Source organism: Sapajus apella, unplaced genomic scaffold (genome assembly GCF_009761245.1).
Source record: "Sapajus apella isolate SASKATOON/1434 unplaced genomic scaffold, GSC_monkey_1.0 scaffold8, whole genome shotgun sequence".
NCBI lineage: Eukaryota > Metazoa > Chordata > Mammalia > Primates > Cebidae > Sapajus > Sapajus apella.
The window spans coordinates 2,088,482-2,107,791 of NW_022436948.1; the positions used below are offsets into that span (position 1 = coordinate 2,088,482).

Sequence of the window (19,310 nt, forward strand, 5' to 3'; positions counted from 1 at the left end):
CACCCGGCCAGCTACACATGTCACCCATGCCATCCTCCCCAGAGTGCACCCGGCCAGCTACACGTCACCCATGCCATCCTCCCCAGAGCACACCTGGCCAGCTACATGTCACCCACTGCCATCCTCCCCAGAGCACACCCAGCCAGCTGCACACGTCACCCATGCCATCCTCCCCAGAGTGCACCCAGCCAGCTGCACACATCACCCATGCCATCCTCCCCAGAGTGCACCTGGCCAGCTACACATGTCACCCATGCCATCCTCCCCAGAGGGCACCCGGCCAGCTGCACATGTCACTCACAGCCATCCTTTCCAGCTAAGGGGCCCTGATGTTTGCCAAAAATCCTAAAAACTGCAGGAGTCAGGCTAAAGAAAATAAAGTGCTGAAAGAAACTGAGCTAGCGCTAGAAACAGAAAGGATATTTTTTTTTTAGACTGAGTCTTGCTCTGTTGCCCAGGCTGGAGTGCAGCGGCGCAATCTCAGCTCACTGCAACTTCCGCCTCTCATTCAAACCATTATCCTGCCTTGGCCTCCCGAGTAGCTGGGACTACAGGCACGTGCCACCATGCCTGGCTAATTTTTTGTATTTTTAGTAGAGATGGGATTTCACCATGTTAGCTAGGATTGTCTCCATCTCCTAACCTTGTGATCCGCCTGCCTCGGCCTCCCAAAGTGCTGGGATTATAGGCGTGAGCCACTGCACCTGGCCCAGAAAAGAATTTTTAAAGTTATAACTATCTTCAGAAGTATTCAAGAAGATATTGCACTTATGAAATAAAGAATGCTACTAATGAAGACAACCCGGACATTAAAAATGCAATTGCTGGCATTAAAAGAAGACATTCATTAACATGATTGAAATATAAAGTTAAGAATATCTTCTAGAATGTAGAATGAAGAAACAGAATCAACCCAGGAGATTCTATATCTGGCTAACTAAAGTTCTAGAAAAAAAGAAGAGGGTGAAGAAAGTGATGGAGTTGTCAGAGACAGCCTTTAGGAAAACCTCCCAGATCTCATCAGACTGAAAGGACGCTGAGACCAAGGAGGGTGAGAGCAAAGGAAAGTTACCTTCAAAGTGCGCAGGAGCTGCGGCAGGCTCGGATTTCCCATCGGCAGCCCTGGATATTGGGAGGTAGGAGGGTTCAGTTCTGAGGGCGAGTTGAAGGCAGTCTGCCTGCAGGACAAGGCTGCCGGCCACTGCCGTGCACAGCTCCCACGTGTCAGTGGCTTCCCGCCATGTTGAGCTAGTTCCCATATTAAGTGGAGACCACGAGGTTGAACGCTCCTGTCTGGCAGGTACCCCTTGCAGCACACACAGGGGGAAGCGACAGGGAGGGGCTGCCCTGACCTGTACTCACAGCCCATTGGCCAGTGCCAGTAACCTGACCCAGCCTCACTGAGCCTGTGCTCACATGTGCTCACAGCTCATTGGCCAGTGCCAGTTACCTGACTCAGCCTCGCTGGAGCCCGTGTGCACGTGTCCTCACAGCTCATTGGCCAGTGCTGGTCACATGACCCAGCCTCGCTGGACACATGCTCACGTGTCCTCACAGCTCATTGGCCAGTGCCAGTCACATGACCCAGCCTAGCTGGACCTGTGCTCACGTGTACTCACAGCTCACTGCCTAGTGCTGGTCACATGACCCAGTCTGGCTGTCAGTGTGGGACACGTGGGAGCCCTGGACGAGGGGGTGTCCCTGGGGTGCACTGGAAAGCCAGGACTCAACCAGATGCAGGAGATCAGAACTGGAAGTGGTGGCTCCACCCAAAGATGACCGTAGGTGTCGTTCCTAGAGAGAATCCAGCCCAGATGGTCTGGGGTCAGGGAGCGCATGGAAGGGGGATTCGGGGCCGAGGAGCCCACGGAGCACAGAGTGTGTCCAGGGACGCGCTGAACGAGTACGGAAGCACAGACTGCAGGAGACGAGGAAGGCAGAGACTCCGCAGCCAGCCCAGGACGGCCTTCCTGCGTGGCAGCAACCAAGGCGGACGAGACTGAGAGCCCTAGCGAGCAGGAGCAAGGGGCTCCTGGGATGGGATGATGGGAGAGCTGGGAGCGTTCTTGCGTGCAGAGCTGATGTGTTTTCTTCCTCTGGGAAGGAGGGAAGGAGGGGAGGACCAGACCCAGGAGGGGACAATGAGAAACATGTTGAAAAGCAGCTGTACGCAGATCACAGGTCCAAGTACGAAGTAGGTGAACCATGCTGCAATTTTAAGCATGAAAGGAGAAGGCTTGACTGGCATGGGGGACTGTCCCAGGGATGACGTGGCAGTCGGTCTTCTTGTCCCGACGTGGAAATCACCCAGAAGGGTGGTGCCATAGCCTGGCCCCTGGCTCTGGGGACCGACATTACCATAAGGTCAGGACCACAAGCTACTCGTGATGTGTCACTTGGAGAATTGCCCTGTGGCTGAGCCCAGGGAAATCTGTCTGGGTCCAATGGTAGGCACGTATGCTGGTGTTTATTAGTGGAGGTACAACCCGGGCCATGTGAGGGAGCGGGGAGAGGGGAAGGAGGGCAGAGGCCCTACGTGTCCATCCCACACCCTTCACCGTGGGTGAAGAGGCGAGGCCAAAAGCCACCCAGCAAGAATCAGAGGAGCTCCCAGCAGCACCCCTTGAGGGGGACAGTCTCCCACAGACCCTAAGCAGGAGCAGCTCTGCTTTTGGGTGCGCAGACCAGATGCAGGCAGGCAGCCTGGTGCTCCCAGGTAAGCAAGACCCGGCAGCGCTGGCCCCCTGCCCTGCGTATGGAGCAGGGCTCCCTTCACCCCTGCAGCCTCTTTCTGGAAGCCCTGGGATTCTGCTGATGGCAACCTTCCTTGCCCTCCTATGTTGGAAAGCCTTTTGGAGATTCCTGGGAGGTGGCCTGTAACTGCACATCCTCAGCTGGTTGGCGATTCCACCTCAGGCCCATCTCACAGATGTGGAAACTGAGGCTCAGGAGTGGGGGACCTGGCCACAAACACATGGCAATAAGTGGCCGAGCCAGGTGTCCCTGTCCACACCTCTCCGCAAGTGTCTCTGCATCCACACGCGGTCCCTCCTCTATGCCTGCTCCCTGGGGGTGGAGCCTGCAGCCTGGTTTGGGCCGTGATGGGAGCACCTGGGGAGTACCTGGGATGCCTCACACCCAAGGTGGGTCTCAGCCCTTCACTCATGGGGCGCATCCGTTTGACAAACCACGTGCTCTTCATGAAATGACATTGGGACTGTATTCTGAGCTTGGTTGATCTTTGTGTGTTCTGGAAGGCAGTCAGGAGGCATTTGTGGAATGTGCTTGCTGAAAACACAGGGCTTCTGTGGCAGGTGATGTGGTGGAAGGCGGCCACTCTGCATTTTCAGGACACACGTGAAGGGCGGCTTCCATGTGCACTGAGGACTGGGGCACTGGTCCTGGAGACACATGGGCATCCTCAGAAGGAGGCCAGCGGCAAAGGGGCAGAAATGGAACCACCTGCCCAAAGAGAGGGTCTGGGCTAGTGACCACGGAGGAGGAGTCCCAAGGGGTGGGTGACATCTGCCTGAAAGAGGTGTTGAAGAAGAGCAGGGGCTGGCGCAGGACCGCAGCACACAGAAGGAGGTGCAGCTGCAGCTCCCCCGGCAGAACCAGAACTCTGGGACCTGGGACCTGGGACCTGGGACCTGGCTGCTGGGGGCACCGCCATGGCCCAGGCCCTGCAAGCATGGCAGGAGGGCCCTGGGCAGGCGTGGGGGCCACACACACGTGGACGGGCTTCCCCTCCACCCGGCCTGAGCCTCATTTTTCACAACTTAGTAATTCCTCAAAACTCACAAAAGCCCACTTTCATGTTTTGCCAACATTTTTCACATTGTGTTGAAATCCTTTTAGGTCCTAGAGATGTCTTAATTTGTTTACTGTTTGGTTTGAGTTTTGCAATGTCTTTCATGAACGTAAGCTTTGAAGCAGGTAAAGCTGAGATGCTTTGAATATGTGTGTGTGCTGTAGCAAGGCGCCTCTCTGGAGGGGTCTGTGGGGGTGTGGGTGCAGGTGGGGTTTGAGGAGCTGTAAGCACAGACCTGGCTTTCTCCCAGGAGCACAGGGCAGGCATTTCTGGGCCCGCAGGTTAAGTGCAGAGCTTCAGACACATGGTCAGTGGACATGGCAGTGTTTTGCAGCCCCAGGGCAGGGATGAGTGAGGAGCTGGCTGCCCACCCTGCAGGAGGCAGAGTTTGATGTCCCCTTCCTCTGCCTGCCCTCAAAGTCTTTCTGCCCATCCCACCAGGAATTCTAGAACTTTCTTCCAGGTGGTAGAGACCAAGCCTACAGTGACTGGGCCTCCCCAGCTTGGACCAAAGGAGGAGTGAGCTCTGTCCCTGGAAGTCCGGGCACAGGATCCTGCTCCTTGAGCTGATGGAGTGAGGCCTGCAGTCACAGTCACCAAGTGTGGACTCCATAATAGGTTTGGATTCTAAATGAGTTTGCTGCAGACCTCAGTAGGTGTCACAGCTTCCAAAGCTTGCTGGTTCTGCTATTGTGGCTGTCAGCTTCTGGGGTCCTCACAAGGACAGCAGCAGCCACCATGTCAGCAGGGAACCCTCATCACAGCCAGGCCCCCGACTCGGTGCCACAGACCGAGAGTCCCGAGGGTCCCGCCCCTGGCTTCTCCACACTCATATGTGCACATGTGTGCATACCTGCTTCCTTGGTGATGGAGGGGCAAGGGGTGCTGTGGGCGAGGCTGCAGTGGGGGCCACTCTGGGGACAGGCACCCGGCAGGCAGCTGTGTGGTGGTTACACAAACAGTCAGGAGCCTCCAAGCACCCCCATGAGGCCTGGCTGCTTCTCTCTGAGTCTCAGTCTGCACATCTGTCCAGGGGGTGGCATGAGAGGCCGCTTCTCAGCGGTCAGCACTTCCCAGGACAGCCTGGAGGGGCAGGACAGAGCCTGGGCAGGAGGGCTCCAGGCGGGCGGCAGCTGTGGTACATGACTTCTCAGTGATGCAGGAGCTGGCAGCCGCATAGGCAGCTTGGGGAAGGCACCAGGCTTGCAGGGTCTGCAGGGTGGGGAGAGTACAGAGGGGCACCCAGGATTTAGCTGGGGGTGTGCTGAGCCCAGTCCCCTCAGGAGTGACCCGTCTGGTAGCGCTGCCACCCACGGCCGCCTGGGACGCTTGTCCAGCCTTAGCCGGCTACCCTTGAGAAGATGCCAGTGCCCCCCCACCAGGGCCTATTAGGGGACTGCCTTCTCCTGGCAGCTGGGGAGGGAGTCCCAGGGGTGCACCCTGCCTCCCTCCCCTCCCCTGGCACTCCCAGACCACAGAGACATCCTCTTTCTTTGCCCCATCAAAGCCAGAACCCAAGGGCCTCTTTGCCCAGCAACTAATCCACTGATTACCGGGTGCCTACCCGCCCTCGAGGGAGCTGTCGGGGGCTCCAGGTGCTCCTGACTGCCAAGTCCCGGAGGCACCATCGTCTCAGCAAGATGCTCCTGAGCTGCTAGGCTCCGTGCCAGGGCAGCAGGGCCAGGCTCTGGGGAATTCCGTTGGAGGGAAGGCGGGAAGAGCCTGCCCAGCCCAGCAGGTGCCTGGCCACTTGGCTCCCATGCCAGCCAGGGTTTGGCAGGGCCTTTGATGTGCAGATTCTTTTAATGTGCTTAGAATCTAGGAGTGGCCTGACTGCGAGCCCCGCTGCACACCCTCTGCCTGCATTGGCACAGCCTTTAGGGGGCACCTCCTCACTTCCGAGTGGGAAAAGACCCCAGCTTCAGCAGAGGGACAGGTTCCCTCCAACCTGCAAGGGGCTTCTGACAGCTGGAGTAGGGAGGAGGAACTGCCTTGCTGTGGACTCAGACAGCTGAGTGCCGGGACCAGGAGCTAGTGAAACCCCTGGGAGTCTCTGCCAGCCTCCAGCCAGTTTCAGATAAACTAATTTTTCTTTGGCCAAAGTATGTCTTAAGTATTGCATGGGATACACACAGACTAAAGCATCCTTCATTGTTTGCCTGCAATTCAGATTGAACAGGGACCCTGGATTTGCTAAATCGGGTGCGCAGACCCTGGCTGGGTTCAGGGAGCAGAAGGGTGACTTGAGCAGCCTCCGAGCTGCCCCCAGCCCCCGAGGCCTGTCCGGCCCTGCACTCCAGCCGGGGCTCTGCTTTGCAGTGGCAGCCAGGCAGGGACCACGCAGCACCAACTCCCGCCACTGCCATGTCCTGGACAGGCCTCCACGCCCAACCCCCACAGCAGACATGTGCTCTTCCTGGAACAAATGCGCGTCCCACCTTGGGCTCCAACCAAGATGCAACTCAAGGCTTGCTCCCTGCCACCCCAGGAAACACGGAGCAGCCCCTGCCCTGGAGGCAGGCTCCAGTGCGGCAGGTCCCACCAGGCCAGACAGCCCGTCTCTGGCTTTCCCGACCTAGGGTCTCCACCAGCCTCAGGGCTGTGGCCAGAGCTCCACCACCTCCACCTCACGCTCCTGCTGCCTGCCCCTCCCCAGGGCGCACACAGCAGTCCCTGTGCCACCCATGCCTATGGAGGTACCCAGTTCTCTGAGGGGCCTCCCCAGCCCCTGTCTCCAAACACCCCACACTTCTTTCCTGCCTTGGGAGTGGGAACCCCCATCCCCACGGCACTTTGCTCACCTCCCCTGACACCCTCCTAGCTCCTGTGGGTTTCAGAGCCATCGACATACATCTGACCTCCTCGCTCTGCTCAAGAGCCTCCTCTGGCTCCCCAGTGACCTTTGGCTGGAAACTCAGCTGCTTCCACCACACCCAGGCCCTCTAGACCTGCACCAGCCCCTGCTCCCCACTCTGTATGCGCCCAGCCCTCCTGGCTCCCTGGGTCCTCTCTGTCTGTCCTGCAGTTCCTTCTGCCTGGATACCCTTCTCTGCCTTCCTGCCACCAGCTCCCCTGTCCTTCCTCCCTGCCTTGGGCCCTCTTTGTCTGTGTTCCCAAGGCCCTGGACAGCCCCTCCATGGTCCCTCATCTGCAGCAGCCCCTGCTTCAGGGTTCCTTGGGGCTGGGACGGCACCTTGCCCGTCACTGAGATGTGATGCCCGGCTCAGCCCCTGCATGCAGTGAGCACTCTCTACACAGTGCTCAGAGGGCCAGTTTGGGGTCTCCCAGCTCCCTGGGCTGCTACAGGGCAGGCACTCCGGGGCCTTCCCTGAGAGGGAGTTTCAGGCTCTTCTGGCCCCAGAGTCCATCGGGACCTGCTTCAACACAAGTGAGTGTCAGCAAGTAGTTGAGAAGCGGGGGCTCCACGAGAAGAACACCCAGGGCTGCAGGCATGTCTCCTGGGTCCTCCCCAGCAATGTGGGGAGAGCCGCACCATGCATGTGCACATGTGTGTCGATGTGGTCGTGCAGGTAGGCATGTGTGTGTGCCTGCAGGGCTGTGCTGTGTACAGGCATGTGTGTATATGTATATGCACATGTACACACATGCCCATACACATGTACACACACGTGCATGGCTGCATGTGTACATACGTGTGTAGGTGTGCATGTGTGGCTGTACATGTGTGCAGGTGTCTGTGAGGGTGTAGGTGTACATGTGTGCGGGTGTACATGTGTGCAGGTGTGCACTGTGTAGTTGTATGTGTGGGGGTGTACATGTGTGTATGTGTAGGTGTACATGTGTGGTGTGCATGTATGTGTACATGTATGGAGGTGTACGTGTGCGGGTTTACATGTGTGGGGTGTACATGTGTGTGGGTGTGCATGTGTGGATGTACATGTATTAATACATGAGCAGGCCTGTGCATGTGCATCTGTGCATGTAAAACTGTAGGCACATATGTCTGCATGTGTGTGTGCAAACACAGTGCACCTCCATGTGTGTGTGTGTATGCACCCAGGTGTGCAGGTATGGACCTATGCGTATGGGTATGTGCATGTGTGTATGCAAGTGGGTGTGTGCGAGTGCGTGCGTGCACATGTGGGTGTGTGCCTGTGGTTGTGTGCAGGTGTGTGTGTGTGCATGTGGGTGTGTGCATGTGTGTGCATGCAAATGTGTGTATGCGGGGATGTGCGTGTGTGCATGTGGGTGTGTGTGTGCATACACAATGCACCTGTGTGTGTGCATGCATGGAGGTGTGCAGGTGTGGGCCTGTGCATGCAGGTGTGTGTGTGCAGGTATGTGTGCACTTGGGTATGTGCGTGTGTGCGTGCATGTGGGTGGGTGCAGGTGTGTGCATGCATGTGTGTGTGCACGTGTGTGTGTGCATGCAGGTGTGTGTGCGGGTGTGTGCTGGTATGTGTGCAGATGTGTACACACACGAGGGCTGCCCACTCCATTGGTTTCCTCAGCACAGGCCTGGGAGGAGCCCACGGTTTAACATTCTGCAGGTTCCTGTTTCTTTTCTGCTGAGTCGTTGAAGCGGCCTGTGTGTAACACTAGCAGCACCTGCCCCGCTGTGAAGCGGCCACGGGGCAGATGATGCTGAAGGTCCCAGAGTCCCCTTGGTGGCCTGGGCAGCTGTTTTCCTGCAAATAGGAATAGTCACATCTCATGGAGCCATAGGAAGGGAGGGTGCGCGGACCCAGGAAAGCCTCAGCCCGCCCCTGGCCCCAGGAGGGTTCAGAGCTGCCCAGTGTCCCGGTGCCCTGCCCCTGCCGGGCAAGTCTTGGTCTCTAGCTTCAGCTCACCATATACGCTCCTCTGGCCAGCTGCAGATCTGCTCTGGGACCTTGCCTGGCGCCCACGGAGCTGTGTCCTCATCTGTGGCGCCGTCCCCCGTGGTCCCGCCCCCCCGCAGCTTCCCTGCGTCGCGCTCTGGGCTCGGAAGGGCAATGGCGCCCCCTACTGGGTGTGGAGAATAGGGGCTGATGCTGGGCCGAGAGCTTTCTCTTTCCTGCGAGATCTGAGCCTCCAGGCAGGTCCGGGACAGTCAGGGGGGCCAGAGGACACCTGGGCAGCCCCTCCTGAACAGACAAGCAAGGGAGGGGGCCTGACCTACCGCGGAGGGCAGGTCGCATCAGACCCTGGGGCGTCTGAGCCGGGCCTGGCCGGTGGATTTGGGCAAATAGAAAATGTCCTGAGGTCGCTGTCACAGGAGGCGCTCCGAGCTGCCTCCCCCAGGCCAGTGGAGCACGTGTTCCAGGCAGGAGGCGCTCTGGACAGGGCGAGACAGGAGGACACAGCCCCAAGCTTGACCGGCTCTGTCCTCAGCCAGGACAGCCTGGGACGGCGCACAGGGACAGCCTCCCTGTGGGGACGCTGGGGTTGCACACTGTCCCCAGGGAGGTAGCCTGCCCCTCCCCGTGTGGCCCCAGCACCCTCATGTCCCACACTGTCCCCAGGTGTGGGTGACACCCCCCATGGGCACCGAGAAAGGAGAACTGTCCAGACCCCAGGCACAACTACTGCCTGAAAAATATAGTGGTGTTGCTCAGCTGTTTCCTTTATATAATCCTGCATATATAATCATATATTAGTTTATAGAATTAGTGCTTGAAGTATAACTTACTGCTTACATATGTCTAGTTTATATAATCATACTTAATACTTATATCTAGCATACTTAGTTCCATATAATCTTTCTACATGACCATATAGGTATTGTAGTCGGAGCTGCACTGACACATTTAGTGCTGATTTATAGAATCCTTCCATGTAACCGTATAGTAGTTTGTAGTAGGAGAAATGCCTAGAGCAGTCACAGAACAGAAGCAGTACATGGGAAAACAGCCAGACCAGGACGAGAAGCAGAGACCCAGGCGGTGGCGTCCCTGCCTGAAAGGGCATACGCTGTATGGCAGGCTTGGAGCAAGAGCCTCTCCTCCTGATAAAGGAATTGTAGCACCTTGCATCCAGTTCCTGTGGAAAGTAGGCCTCAGGCCTTAGATCCTGGAAGTAACCGAGGGAGAAGAACCCCTCTGGTGTGACCAGTCACAGTGGCTGTACACCCTGTCAGTCTTTTCTCACTTCTGTGCTATCTCAAATCATCCTCCCATAAATATCTTAAGAGAAGAGCACAAGTCTGTCAGCTCCCACTGCATTGGCTTATAATATCCTTCTATTAGAAACGCTTTGAAATCTCCAGCCCCAGATAAGAAGTATTGCACACGACACCTGTTGCACACAGCCCACCTCCTTGCCTCAGTGACCTAATGGGGGGTGGACCCCTTTTCTGTACACGACCCTCTACTACTGTGCATGGCACGGACACCTACTGCACACGGCCCACCTCTCGGCCCAGGTGACATATGGGGTGGTTCCCTCATTTGTGACTCACGTGATTATGTATGCCCTATTACTAAGCCTATAGATGATGGCCTCACTCATGACCCTGCCCCCTACTTGTACCTAATAAATACAGATGCTTCTGCGAATTTGGGGCCGCCGCTGATCTCCGCTCACAGGTGGCGAGCCCCCGAGTCCAGATGCTCTTCACCAGTTCTTCAGTGTCCTGTCTCTTTACCTCTCGGATCCTGCACCTCAACATGGCATAAGGGACACCCCACGACCCTGTGGGGCCTTCACAGCCCTGCACTCAAGGAGGCTGCCTGTCCCCTCCCCATGCAGCCCCAGCAGCCTCATGGTCCACACTGTTCTCAGGGAGGGAACCTGTCCCCTCCCCGTGCAGCCCCAGCAGCCTCATGTTCCACACTGTCCCCAGGTGTGGGTAACACCCCCCCATGGGCACTGAGGAAGGAGAACTGTCCACCACCCTTATCCCAGGGGTGCAGCCGTAAGCTCCCTCCCCTCGGCCGCCGTGCACACAGGCTCCGCAGCTCGAGGCTGATGGCAGAGGTGCTGCAGTGCGCCTCCGTGTGCAGCCCCAGACCTGCTGCCTCTTGAGGGTGGTAAGTGGTTTGTGGAGGGACAGCAAGCACAGGAACCCAGAGACGGCTTCTGTCTACACAGTCAGGGGAAAGCCTCAGCCACACTGTAAGGCCAGGGAAGGCGTGGAAAAGAAAACTCGAGGGGTTTTGTGACCTGATGTCGCTTCAGAGACTGGGGCTGGGACTAGAGGGATCACGGTGGGCTTCCTGGAAGAGGTGGGATAGCAGGTGGTGCTCGTAGGATGCACAGCACTGGGGCCTGGAGTAGGGAAGGCATGAATGGCTGAGAAGCGAGTCACACAGATGGTGGCTGTGGGGGGCGGTGGGTGCAGCTGGCACTAACTTTCAGGAAGGGAGCAGAGGCCAAGGAGGCTGCTGGCGGCAGTGCCGTGTCTGGCATCTGGAGTGCAGTGGGCACACTTGGCAGACCTGGGACAGCCAGGGAGAGTGCTGATCACCCACACCCCTGCACCCGTTCACCCACACCCCTGTACCCCCTCACCCACACCCCTCCACCTCTCACCCACACCCCTGCACCCATTCACCCACACCCCTGCATCCCCTCACCCACACCCCTGCACCCACTCTCCTTTGGTCCTAGACATTAGGTGCTGCAGACTGGGAGGTCTTCCACATCGGGGAGAGGATCTTCCTCGCCGTGGCCAACAGTCACAGCTACGATGTGGAGATGCAAGTCCAGAATGAGTCCTACGTCATCAACTCTGTCATCTACGAGCTGAATGTGACCGCGCAGGCCTTTGTCAAGTTCCAGGACATTCTCACCTGCAGGTGCGTGCCGCGGCGGACTGGGGAGGGTGGGCTGATCTCTGGGATGCTCATCGTGTCGGAATCCCCGTTAGTTCTTCCTCACCATCCTTCCCATGCAAGGACTGGCCTGGGAAAGTCAGTGCCCCCCTGAGCTCTTGGTTCCCAGAGCTCTGCAGGCTCATACCCGTCGCCTCCTTTCATCCAGGCAGTGGAGGGGGAGGGGGCTTCATGCCTGTCATGCAGAGGGGCAGCTGAGGCCCCACAGGGGCAGGTTCGAGGTGCAGGTGTCCAGCAGCTCTTCTGACCATCGCCCATTGCCCGCTGGTGCCTGCTGCCATGGCAGGGTTACCCCCTTCCCCAGAGGCTGCATCCTCCTCCTCAGCAACACCAAGACACCAAGACAGGCATGTTGAGACAGACGTGAGACCCAGGGAAGCTGGAGGGGGTCCATATGTAGGACAGGGTCGGGCTCCAGATGACACGCTCTGCAGGGGCCACAGGAGGTTGTGTGGACACTGAGAATCCATAACTGTCTTGACCAGCATGGGGCCTTCTCTGGGGTGGAATTCACAAGTCTGTGACTAAAACTGCAGTTGAATCCATATGACTCAGACCCCAGAGCTGGAATCCGGCCCATGCCCACCCTGGGATGGAGCAGGCAGCTTTTCAGGTTCCCTTGGGTTTCATTCACTCCTGTTTCACTTAACGACTCACCAGCCCCTCCTGGGCACTGGGCTCTAGTCCCAGCCTGAGAGTCACAACGACACTTGGAGGAGAAAAGTCTCCAGGACAAGCTGCTCTGCGGAAAGGCGGGCTGCGGTGCAGCGAAATCTCGTGACCCAGGCACCGAGGAGCCGGCTGGCGTGTGTGCCACCTAGCTGTGCGCGCCCTCGGAGGCACGGAGAAGGCTCTGGAAGGGAGCGCCCCCCCAGCAACCATCACCCCAGGACCGGGCGGGCTGCAGGACGTGCAGGCAGGCCAGGAAGGACTTTCCCTACTTGCCCCATTACTTCTGAACTGCTGGTTTTGCAAAGGTCTACAATGTTAGCTTACTAATATCTTACTTAGATGATTTTTAAACTTTTTTTTAAAAAAGCCTCAGAATAAAGAAAAAGAGCCAGTAGCGGTGCCTGCTGTGGGCACTGGGGATTCCAGGGTGGCCCCTGCGTGGCCTGGCAGCCGTGGCAGGAGGAACGGGCACTGGGCGGCAGCGGCAGCTGCGTGTCCACAGCACGAACCCACGCCCTCCAACGTCCACACCAAGAGCAACCGTAGACGAGGCATTTTAGAACAACGTTTAGAATAAGACAAGCTGGAGAATGAACTGTGATTCTAAATTAGTCGTGGGATGAAATGTGCCTCATGGAGACGGAGCCAGTCTGGAAATGGATGAGGCAGACGCCTCGGTGTTTGAAGCTGTGGAGCCAACAGAACCCAGCTACACCACAACTTACGGCTGTGTCACCCCTGGGCGGTGGTGTGGACAGTTCATGAACTAAATCATGAAACACAGAAAGTACTTACTAATTAATTAAGGCCATGTTTAATAATTACTGTCAAAACAGCACACGAAAGCCAAACTCCTGGCCCTTCTCCCCAGTATGGGGGGGTCCCTACACTTCTGGAAGGCTCCATGTGGCCTCACCAAGTCCAAAACCCTCTCCAGGGCAGCTGAGGGGTTCCTCAGAGCTGTGTGACCTCAGCTCTCACTGCCTTCAAACGGCCTGCTGTGTTTGCTTTTTACAATTCAATGGTTTTGTTAAATCCACAGATATATGCAGCCATTGCTGCAGTCAATTCTGGAATATTCTCATCCCCACAGAAGGAGCCCCCTCACTCTTTGCCAGCCCCTTCCCTCCCCCTGGGCAGTCCCAGTCCACTTCCTGTGTCTGTGATTCCCTGTTCTGGACACTGCACGGAAATGGACTCGCAGAGCTGTGGCCTCTGTGCCTGGCTTTTTCTCACAGCACTGCGTCCTCCAGGTTCATGGCGTGGCTGCACAGCTCAGAGTGTCCCCCTTCTTGTGGCTGAGTCACGCTCCATCCATCCATTTGCCGCAGATGGGTGTGTGCGTTTCTGCCTTTTGGCCAGAGGGCGAGATTCTGAGGAATAACACTGTCCCTGGCAGGTGTGGCCAGGGCTGCTTTGGAGGCAGAATCGGGGACTCGCTCTAGATGCCTTATTTTGCGGTTAAAGCGAAGCTGGCTTCTGACATGAGCCTCAGTGCAGCCATACAGGACCTCCTGCCACTGCTACCTCCCATGGGGCCGCCAGTCTTCCTCGGTCCTGGGTTTTAGGGCTCAGGTCCAATTGAGGAGTCACACCGACCCGGGGCCCGTGGCTGTGCCTCCAGACCAGGGCACGTGATTGCGGGCATCCTCCTCCTCCCGGCGAGCTGGCACAGGCTCCATGGGGACCAAATTATAACCCACCAGCAATAGAGGTGGCTCCAGATGTCACCCTGACTGACTGAAGGAGTGAGGAGCCCAGGGCCCATGGGCTCTGCCGGTCTCTGGACACCTCGAGGCTCCCTGCCTCTCCTAGGGACCTTTCCAAGCCACTCTTGCAGGTGGCCCCTCAACTGCCTCCAGGGACGCTCTGAGATGAGGCCCAGCAAGGGAGGGGCTCCTCCTGCTGCCTCAAGTGGCCACAGCCCTGAGGCCGCTGAAGCAGAGGGCCGGCCTGGCCTGCATGTCAGCAAGACGCCAACCTGTGCAAGCCTTCCACCTCCATTTCCTCATCTCAAGATGAGGGGCTGATGCTGACAGCTCAGCAGGTGGGCTCCTGGGGGGAAGGGCTCCCGGAAAGCCAGACCCCTCAAACCGAGCTGACTCCAAGCACAGATTCACGCTTGGCAAATGCAGGCGAGGCTTACGCCTAAGACAGAACTCAGCAAAGTTGTCTGCAACAAGAAACAGCATCCACCTGCAGGTCAGCATCTGTGACCCCGCAGGTCCTGCAGGCCCCTGCTGGAGTGACCTCACGCTGCTGACCTCACAGCTGAGGACATGATGCTGAGAGAAGAAGCCAGGCGCAGTGGCCATGGCGCTGCGACTCCATCTCTGCGCAGTGTCCAGAACGGGAAATCAAGCCCCTACCTGCAGCAGGCGCCGGAAGCCTGGGACTTTTTCTCTCATTGTTTCAAGCTCTTAAAAGTGGACTTTTCTACCCCGGTGTTCACAGCAGTGTCATTCACAGTAGCCACATGGAGGAAATTACCCAAGTGTCCCTCTGAGGATGGGTGGACGAACACAATGCATCCATTCACACAGCGGAAACTTACTCAGCCTCAAAAAGGAAGGAAACTCGGACACACGCGACAATACAGTTGAGCCTTGAGGTCACTGGTGTCTGAGCTACGTCAGACACAAAAGGACAAATACCGTGTGATTCTATTTCTATGCAGTCCCTAGAGTAGTCAGATTCATAGAGACAGAAAGTGCAGTGGTGGGTGCTGGGCTGGGGAGGGACGGGGTGATGGCGACTGGAGGGAGAGCTTCAGCTCTGCAGGATGAAGAGTTCTGCAGGGGGACAATGGTGACGGCCGCACAGCAGTATTAATGTGCCTCAAGCCCCGATCCGTGCACCTAAAGATGGCTGAGGTGGTACATTTTATGTTACATATATTTGACTACAATTTAAAATTTGGGGCCGGTCACAGTGGCTCGTGCCTGTAATCCCAGCACTTTGGGAGGCCAAGGCGGGCAGATCACTTGAGGCCAGGAGTTTCAGACCAGCCTGGCCAACATGCTGAAACCCCATCTCTACTAAATATATAAAAATTAGCCAGGTGTGGTGGTGCATGCTTGTAATCCCAGCTACTCAGGAGGCTAAGCCAGGAGAATCGCTTGAACCTCGGAGGTGGAGGTTGCAGTGAGCTGAGATCATGCCACTGCACTCCAGCCTGGGCAACAGAGGGAGACTCCATCTCAAAAATAAAATAAATAAAATAAATTTTGAAATATTTTTAGATAAACAACTAATTTACATTTTCCTGGAATAGACCAACTCCTCTGTGACTTTGAGAAAACCACTCCCGACTTCGGGCCCTGGCTCCTCCTCTGTGAATTGTGGGGGTGGCTTCAGGCCAAGCCTCCGGTTCTCCAGCGATGTCCGTTGTGTGCTGATGCCCGCCCGCTTGTTCCGCAGTGCTCTGGACTGGGAGTTTTTCTCGGTGGGAGAAGATTCCTTCCTGGTGGTCGCTAACTCCTTTGATGGGCGCACCTTCTCGGTGAACAGTATTATTTACAGGTAATGAGCTGCAAGCCGGCCTCCTCCCAGCACCTGGCTTCCCCTGGGGGCTCGCCTCCTCTCACAGGGGCCCCGCAGCTCACAGCAAGTCCCAAGTCAGCTGCTGTTTCCCGAAACTGGCTGGGCCTGGTGGACGGCCCAGGGCTGGCTGCACGGGTGTCGGGGCTGAGCCGGCCCCTGCGCCGGGTGTAGCCATGACCCATGCGTGACGGCACTTCTGCCTCTGGAGCCTGGCAGGTATGTAGTGTGGACATCCTAGCCTCGGAGTTGTGGATATTTAACTTTTCTCTCATGGACGCTGTGGTGTTCTCACCACATTTATTTCTAGGAGTTTTCCAAGTATTCTAAGTTTAACGAATAGGGTTGGCTTTTTTTTTTTTTTAATTTTCATTTGCAGTTGCTCAGCATGACAATCATTTTTTGCATCTAGCCATCTCACCAAACTATGAGTTCTAATCTCTTTTTCTTAAAAAGATTCTCCGGAGAGTTAGAAATACAATTACATCTGAGAATAAAGAACATTTCCCCTTGATGTCTAGGGTTCTGACTGAGTATTTAGTTTGCTTCCCTAGCTAAAGATTCCAGAACAATCTTGGCTGGTGGCAGAAGTGGCAGCCGTCACACCCTGCGCTGGTTTAACGAGCGCACCTGAGCATGGCCGCTCGATGGGCTGCAGGCCGTCCCGGCCTGGGCTGGGGTCTCCTCCGGCATCTGCGAGGGTGTGGTGCCGTTCCACTACGCTCCTGCCCACGTCACGATTCAGAGTGAGACATTTCCTCCGGTTCTCGGACCTGAGGCCGCTTGGTGATGATGCACAATTATTTAATAAGCCGCTGACTTCCAATTGCTTATCTCTAAGCTTTTGGTGTCTGTAGCAGTGGTTTTCTTTTGGGGACTTAACTTCATCCCGTTTAAGACGAAGCCTTACGATAAATACATACTGCAGGCCTTTCTAACCACACCGTGGGCTGGGATAGTATGAATAGTAGGATTTTTCTCTCATTTCTGACAGCTCGGTTCAACTCAGTTATAAAGCCATCTGGGCCTGGTACCTTTTTAATAGTACCTCTTTTTTTTTTTCTTTGACAGGGTCTTGCCCTGTAGCCCAGGCTGGAGGGCAGTGGGTGCTCTCAGCTCACCACAGTCTGAAATGCCCGGGCACAAGCAATCCCCCCACCTCAGCCTCCCGAGTAGCTGGGACCGCAAGCATGCGCCACCACACCTGGCTAATTTTTGTGTTTTTAGTAGAGATTGGGTTTCTCCACGTTGGCCAGGCTGGTCTCAACTCCTGACCTCAAGTGATCTGCCCGCTTTGGCCTCCCAAAGTGCTGGGATTACAGGCACGAGCCATCATACCCAGCCACAAATGCCGTATTTGAAGGCAAGGAGAAAAGGATGCGTTACTTGATAATCCCATCTGATTCAGGAGATTAGCTGTAGAGGAAAACAAAGCTGTTCCCCTACTTCACGTTGTACACAAAAATGCATTTCATATGGATTAGAAGTTCAAATGTGAAAGAAGAGAAGCCAAGTGCGGCTGTATAACCTCAGGGTTCCATGAAGAAGCCAAGCCAGGAAGGAAAGGCCTCGGCTCTGGCTGCCTGTAAACAGCTTTACATGGAGACAGACGTCCCATTCAGAATCAAAAGAGAAACTTCCCCACACGCGTGACTGAAAAGGAACCCTTACAAACTAGTAAAAGATGAGAAAAACAGGCAAAAGATATGAATAGGAATTTTTAGAAGAAAAGTATGAATAAACATTATAAGCGATTTGTTCTCAGAGCAAAACCCTGACAGGTTTCCCCGAATTTATTTGGAAGCATTTTAAAGATGGACAGTGGAGAGGGTGGGGGGGATCCTAGCCTGCCCTTTTCCATGAGAACAGGAATCACCATGGCTTCTCCAGAAAGCAATCTGGAAGAATTTAATACTTTAATTCAATTTAAACAACTGGTGCCCTTTGATGTTGGCGCCCTGCCTCAGGGACTCCACGCCTCGGAAATGGAAGCCACTGGGATAAGTGAGTCCCTTTGAAGGCAAACCTCAGTGGCCAGCAGCTGCCTGGAGAGAGAATGAGGGCCGGGCAGCCCCTGAGTGGGGCCGCAGAGCAGCAGGCAGAGCGGGGCTCCTGTGTCTGAGGACAGAGGGTCTCCTGCCTGCGTGGTGGCCTGTGTGTGTTAGAGGGGCCCCGAGGGAGGTCACCTTGCACCTCATGGTCAAGGCCGGCCCTGGCAACTCCAGGTTTGGGAGCCCCTGGGGTAGGACCTTGGGTGGAGGGGAGCTAGCGCTGGGACCTGTGAGATCTGGGATCTTTCCTCTTCTGGGCCTCAGCCTCCTGCTTTGCAGGATGAGAAGGCCCTTGCAGCCCACAACTGCTGTCTCCATGCCGTGCCAGTTGTGGGGAACAGGAGAGGTCTGGATGGGACCCGGAGCTGCTGGGTCCCTGGCGGCGCAGGTGGGAGCGGGGGAGAGGAGCCGCCCCGCAGAGCGCAGGCTGACCCAGCTGCTGTCTGTCCCGCAGGTGGCAGGGCTACGAGGGCTTCGTGGCGGTGCACAGCCTCCCCACCGTGGGCTGCAGGGACTGGGAGGCCTTCAGTACCACGGCCGGCACCTACCTCATCTACTCCAGCGCCAAGGAGCCCCTCTCCAGGGTCCTGCGGCTGAGGACACGCTGAGGCCGCTGCCATCGGGAGCAGCTGGAGTGGCCGGATGGGGCGAGACCCCAGGACCTCCCGCTAAATGGCCCTGGACATCTGGTGGGCAGAACCTCGGGTAGCCGGGGCCTGGGCTGTGGGCAGGGTGCAGGTGGGGCCATCTGCAGCCTTGGTTCGGGCAGGAACATGTATCCACTTCTGAGCCACAGCCCCAGGGACAGCCTGGCCACAGCCCACAGCTCTGGGTCCTGCAGGCGGAGGTCCAGAGTCCCCACCAGCTCTTGCCCATCTGAGTGTCAGGCAGGGATTTCGCCACCAATGAAACGTTCTATAAAGATTTACCTCAAACAACAGGCCCTCAGGCTTGTGACCCCGAGCTGGCCTCGCACCGGCCCCTCCCGCTGTGTGCACCCAGCCGCCCGAGCAGACGTGGGCAGCCCGCGACGCTGCCCGCGATGCCTCCACCTATTTATTGTGTTTTATCTGAACAGAACTGTATTTATATTGCTCTTTACAAACCACTCTCAGCAGCGGGGGGGTACAGCCCTTTGCCACGGACACAGACAGAGGGCCACCTCCCCTGTACAGGGAGCAGCCTCCACCCAGCCTCAGTTTACCCATAAATGCACTGGGGCCAGGTCAGAAATAACAAGCCTGGGTGTGGCCTGGGTGGCACCCCCTCCCCAAGGTCCCACCCACAGGGACCTGAGTTCCCTGTGGAATTGCTTCTGGGCCCAGGATTTTTTTTTTTTTTTTAAAGACAGGGTTTCACCATGTTGGTCAGGCTGGTCTTGAACTCCCGACCTCAGGGATGACCTCAGGTGATCTAGCCGCCTTGGCCTCCTAAGTGCTTGGATTACAGGCGTGAGCCACC

At 56.6% G+C, this 19,310-nt stretch overlaps 2 protein-coding genes across 2 annotated transcripts in view; one reads left to right on the forward strand and one right to left on the reverse strand.

The window, feature by feature from the left end:
* PWP2 (PWP2 small subunit processome component) overlaps window positions 1-19,310 on the reverse strand; it is a 613,222-nt gene that overhangs the window by 256,028 nt on the left and 337,884 nt on the right. The gene's annotated exons all lie outside the window — the stretch shown is intronic.
* On the forward strand, window positions 11,356-18,812 carry LOC116550574 (thrombospondin-type laminin G domain and EAR repeat-containing protein-like). Its single transcript, XM_032276592.1, has 3 exons — window positions 11,356-11,550; window positions 15,679-15,780; window positions 18,304-18,812. Exons 1-3 carry the CDS (start codon window positions 11,450-11,452, stop codon window positions 18,455-18,457), a joined length of 357 nt encoding a protein of 118 aa, XP_032132483.1. The 5' UTR covers window positions 11,356-11,449; the 3' UTR covers window positions 18,458-18,812.